Source organism: Pteropus alecto, unplaced genomic scaffold (assembly GCF_000325575.1).
Source record: "Pteropus alecto unplaced genomic scaffold, ASM32557v1 scaffold214, whole genome shotgun sequence".
In the NCBI taxonomy this organism is placed as follows: domain Eukaryota; kingdom Metazoa; phylum Chordata; class Mammalia; order Chiroptera; family Pteropodidae; genus Pteropus; species Pteropus alecto.
In genome coordinates this window covers 1,202,374-1,207,824 of record NW_006435787.1, presented here as the reverse complement: position 1 = coordinate 1,207,824, position 5,451 = coordinate 1,202,374, and the positions used below count along the sequence as shown (strand labels likewise).

The 5,451-nt window shown below is 57.5% G+C and overlaps 1 protein-coding gene across 1 annotated transcript in view; it reads right to left on the bottom strand.

The window, feature by feature from the left end:
- Window positions 1-5,451, bottom strand: part of ABCA13 (ATP binding cassette subfamily A member 13) — a 147,718-nt gene that overhangs the window by 10,955 nt on the left and 131,312 nt on the right. Inside the window, exons 53-55 of the mRNA XM_025046516.1 lie at window positions 5,362-5,451; window positions 2,546-2,696; window positions 333-467 (exon numbers count right to left, since the gene is read on the bottom strand). The exon at window positions 5,362-5,451 is cut by the window's right edge and continues 8 nt beyond it. Of these exons, the coding sequence (XP_024902284.1) occupies window positions 333-467; window positions 2,546-2,696; window positions 5,362-5,451 (376 nt within the window). The remainder of the gene's footprint in view (window positions 1-332; window positions 468-2,545; window positions 2,697-5,361) is intronic.

The window sequence follows — 5,451 nt, the reverse complement described above, 5'->3', positions numbered from 1 at the left end:
CTGTGATCTGCGGGGCCATGCGGGGTCGTGCCCACTGTCAGAGGTCAGAGCCGGGGCTTGAAAGCGACGTGTCGGAGGACAGATTACTGAATTCTGGTTATTTTACTGTTTTTATGTTAAAACTTCAGTGAATCTTCAACTCAATATGTAAAAGTGACTACTGATAAATGAGCTTCCTTTTCAACGATGAAGGCTGCAGTGACTCTCTGGACCCTGCGTGGGACGTGCAGACCGGCGGAGGCGCGTGTCCCCTCAGAGCCCGCCCTGTGGATTCCGGGTCCCGCCCAGAGGGAGGGGCCAGGTGCCACCAGCGTGTCACGGCCGCTACTCACCAGCAGGAGGAGGTCGGGCTTCCCCAGCAGCGCGAGGGCCGTGGACAGCTTCCGCTTCGTCCCCCCGCTGTAGGTGGCCACGGGCTTGTCCACGTGGGCTTCCAGGTGTAGGCGCCTCACCAGGTCCCCAGCAACCTGGAAGAGAGGGGCCCTCTGTGACTGCATCCCCCCCTCCCTGAGACCCCCCCTCCCCGAGACCCCCCGAATCCCGCTCCCTCCTCCCGCTGCCCCCGCCCCACGCACAGCCCCCTGGGGACACAGGGACGACGGGGGTGAACCTATGGGGGCGCCACGGACCCAGCTGCGTTTTCTGTGCCTGCGACACCAGAGTGACTGACGGCCAGAACCTCAGGCCGGAGCCGGGGTGACCCAGAGGGTCGTCCCACCGACGTGAGCAGGACGGGGGCAGACGTGACTGTGGAGGTGACTAGAACGGAGCCGAGGCCGGGGGCTTCACGGGGGCGGAGATGTGGGGTCCGCACGCCGGAGGGGAGGGCCCGTCCCCGGGGGGCCCGCTCGGCCTCGCCACCCGGCTCTGCCCCTGTGCCGGGCTGCTTCTTCCGGAGCAGTCTGTGTCCACCCAACTCTGCACAGTGTAAAACTTCTACAGGCCATTTATCGAACTCTTGAGGCCACAGCGGCGTCAACGTGGATTTGTTTCTTAGACAGTGTCACGTGACCAAACTAGTCAAGGTCATATCTTAACTCAAATTTCGGAGAAGGAAAAACTCTAAGAAAATGGGCTAATAATTGAATGATCTAAATACCTAAATAAAACACAGCTTTAAACGAACGCACACATGTGAAACAGACGAGTGAACAAACCTGCAATGACGATAGTAACAATGAAAATGAGGAAACAGTAACGACTTCTAAAAGCACCAGGACGATACTTAAGCCTCCCGGTTAGAGCTCGACACGAGCCGCTCGCCGCCCGGGCCAGGCCAGCAGCCCCGGCGCAGGAACGGGGGACGGAGCCGGGTCCCGCGAACGGGATCCGCCCCGGGGACAGGGCTGGTGTCTGGGAAGCCTGAGAGCTCCTGTCTGTCGGATCATGGCCGTTAAAACTCTCGGGGGAGGACCCAGAAAGACGGCCGTGCACCGGGAGGCGACCACACCGTGACAGGACGCGCCGAGGCTTCCTCGGGGACCGAGAACGTTCGCGAAGGCTGCGTTTTTCTCGGGGACGAGAGGAGCCAGTTTACGGTGCCTGCCACGCATCTGTCTCTTTAATCAGGTACTAAGCCGGGAGCCGACCAGGGGACGGTGTCTTGGAGGCTGAGCCTGACGAGCGGGTTTGGTGGCCGCTCCCGTGGCCCAGCTGCCTCTGCTCCGCTAAGCTGGGGGGTGCCGAAGGGCCGGGCCCCTCAGGGACGCGGGCGGGTCCCTTTCATGCCCCACTCGAAGAGCAAGGGAGTGGGGCGCCCTCGGCGCACGGAGGACGCAGCGCACGGCCCGTGCCGGCGACGCCTGTCGGTTTTGGCCCCTGCGAACACGGGGTGCTGCCCCGCCACACAGATCTCACTGAAACTGAGCCACAGAAGCCACTTACTTCTGCCTCTTGTTTGGAATCTCGAAATGCGCAGAGCACCCTGACTCTGCGGCGAGGTGCAGACGAGGCAGAACTCGCCTCGAGCCCCTGCCCCTCGTGACATGCCCCTCGGGACGTCCCGAGCTGTCGGTCAAGGCGGCCAGCTCCGCTCGGCTGACCGCGGCACATGGCAAGGAGAACGCAGCCCCCTGGCTTTCCCACTGCGCCCCCTGCTCTCCCAGACGGGCGCAGGGGCCTGGCCTCCTGAGCCCAGCGGGGGGCACGCAGCAGGGAGCCGCCAGCCGTCCGTCCCTCCGGCCTGCCACCGAGCCCGCACCAGGTGTGCACCCTGCTCTGCGACCCGGGCATTCCCGGCCTTCGTCCCCGAGTACAGAGTGACGGACCACGAAGGTGAGGAGACAGGCCGCGAAGGGGCGAACGGGGTGCTGCTTCAACTCCGGCCACGCAGCTGTGTCACCCCGACCGGTGCTGAGCGCGTCACGTAAATGAGGGGAAACACGCCCCATCGAGGTCCTGCCGGCGCAATCATCCCGACGACACCTCCCCGCTGTGTTCGCGGGACGCCGGCTCCTCCTCGGGGGCGACGGAGCCGTGTGGGGACCAAGGGCTCCGGCGGGCCGAGCTCTCAGGGGCCTCTCTGCGAAAGGATCCAGGGCCTTACCTGGGGGATGCGCGGCGTCGGGACCCCACGCAGGCTGCAGTAGTAACGGAGATGCTCCCAGCCGGTCAGCAGCTGGTCCAGGGCGTCCTGCTGCGGACAGTAGCCGATCCGAACCCCTGCCGAGCCGGCGGCGGACAGAGCCACGTCCTCTCTGCGAAGGGAAGCAGCAGCGCAGTGGAACGTTCCGCCTCCCGGGCGAGCAGCGCCGTGTCGCCATGCCGGCCGTTGCCAAGTTCGCCGCGGCCGGCCTGACGCAGGACAGAACCGGCGCGCGGGAGCTCGACGCCCCGGGAGCCGCCTCGGTCGAAAGCGCTTAATGGATTTCCACTGGCATTTTAAGCATATCGCATTTAAAAAGAACACGTTAGTAGCGACAGTGGTATAAATACTCTTGCTATGTCTAAACGACGTTTTACGGAACTTAAATTCAAGAATAACGACAGTAACGTTAACAGTGTTGGTCCGTTTCTTGTTTGAACGGGGTTCCTTCGATACGGTCCACTCACACATGCGTGTCTGAGTCAGGATCCTCGTGTCCCACACGGCCTAACTCCTGTGACGACGACGGTGTGTATGTTCATTACACTTCTTTAGTCATCGGACGAGGAAAGCGTTAACTCTCTTCATTCAAACGTATCCCTGTGGCTCTTTCCGGTTTTCCGACCGTGCGCGTTCTGCAAGATCCCACGTTTTGTGTTTCACACCCCAAGTTCCTGACCGCAGGACCGAGAGATTGTCCTGCTGACGTATCGTTTTACTTCAGATATGCGTTTTCCTTACACCTACCTATGGCACGTCACTACGTTGATGTTTTTATCTGCTTAATCGTAACTTTCATCTCCGCTAAAAGTTTGTGTTTAGCGTGTCATGCAAATGGTACTTTTTTACAGCCCATTTCCAAGTATTTGATTTTTTAAGAAAAGATAAATCCAACAGCATCTACTGCAAACTACATGCTTGCTCTGGTTTCAAAGAAATGATGCCTCGCTGAGCCCTTTCTCCACGTGCTCTGCTACGACGCTGCGGATCGCTGTTTCTCTGTCTTCCATGTTTCTCTCAAATAATTCGGGGGAGGTCGAGAGCACGAGCTTTACAGTCTGAAACTTCGGCTCAAAGCCTCTGCCCCTTTCTGGAATTCTCTCTCCAGGCACGACACTTATCCCCTGAACCTCAGACCCCGCCCCCGCCCCCCAGGCTCTTGGTGAATCAGTCACAAAAATGACCACTGTCTAGGGGGTGGTCATTTATTCTATCTAGGGGGCTGCAGACTCGAATGCTCTCAGGATCCAAGCTGTCGACCTGGACCTCAACAGCGCGGCAGCCTGTGGCATGGGAACCGTGACCGGCTGGGAAGCACGGATTCTGCCGAGGGGTGGTCGGTGGGGGTCACCCGCGGCGGGCCGAGCTGGCATGCGTACGACTCGTGGCCCACAGGCTCGCAGTTTGTGGCCTCGGGCGTTAAAGCAGGAGCTTGTGACTTCGAACCAAGTTGTAACGGCCAGTTTCTGAACGAAGTCTTCAGACATATATATCTTATTCTCAAGTCTGAGGATGTGCGTTCTTAAAAATTAATAAATTAAACAAGGAAAGAGCACTCTTCCCACTGTGTGGCCTCAGAGGGAAGAAACTTTAAGGTGGTGACGATCTGGATCGGTGAGTTTCAGCTCAGCAGAGATTGTCAGGAGCTTCGTGGGCTGGAAGGTTTCCATCGGCTCTCAAAGTGGTTAAAAATTCCATTGTGTTCTCATTACTCATCTAATTCCTTGAATACCAATGCACAATTAACATTAGAAATAATCAAGGTCAAAAATATAATTAATGCAAGTGTGATTTAGTCATAATTAAGCTAATTACACAGGTACCGTAGCATCGTATGAGACTCGCAGACTGGCGCAGATGCAAATTCAGTCTTGCTTTCGAAATCAGCTATTTGAATTTCATTTTCCAATTACTTTAGGGATGATGAAATGAGATGAGGAAGAAGAGAACCAGCCTTCCAGGGATGAGGGAATAAACCCCACATTTTTGTTTCCTTCTAAATTCTGCTTCTTTTGTCCATTTGTACGAGCAAATAGAGATGTTATGGGGAAAAAAAAAAAAAACAGCCAAACAAACAAACAAAGCAGCGTCTCACTCCTGTGACCGCAGGGAAAATCAACAACACGAGTCCCAAGGAGCCTCGATTCCACGCCCGACACAGCACGGACGGACAGCGAGCGTTTGTCGGTGCAAAGGATTAGCTGGTTACTGGGTGCTTGTGATATTCTTGAACAACTATTTCAGTTACTATATGTGAACTTATATCTAAAAATCTCAAGCAAATTACTTCCAACTCTACTTAAAAATGACTCTGTGCCCGTCAGTGGACAGACTTGTGATCAAACACGGCACCGAGAACTCAGTAGGAACTCAGATACCGAACCATGGGGACCGCGTGGCCAGCTCGTGGCTTTCCCTGTGTGAGGACGGTGACAGTGCCCAGAGAGCACGTCGTGTTTCAGTGAGCTCGCTCTAGTGTGCACACTCGCACGCACACACGCACACACACGCATGCACACACGCACATACATGCACACACATGCATGCACACAGACACACACGCACGCATGCACACACGTGCACACACACACGTACACGCCGGGGCCTCACAGTGCGGAGTGGAAGCTTAGAGGTGTGGGACACAGGCCGGGACATGGGAGGCACGTTTAGAGGCAGACGACGCCCCGAGGCGTCTGTCCACGGACTCAAGGCACACGGCTCCCCGGGCGCTCGGCCGTCACCGCCGCGGCGGCAAAGCGACTAAGTCTGGACGTTACCCTGTGCGAGTCCGGACGGCAGCGTGTCCCGAGGTCGGGGCGACGTCCCCGCTCAGCATCTTGAACGTGGTGGTCTTGCCGGCTCCGTTC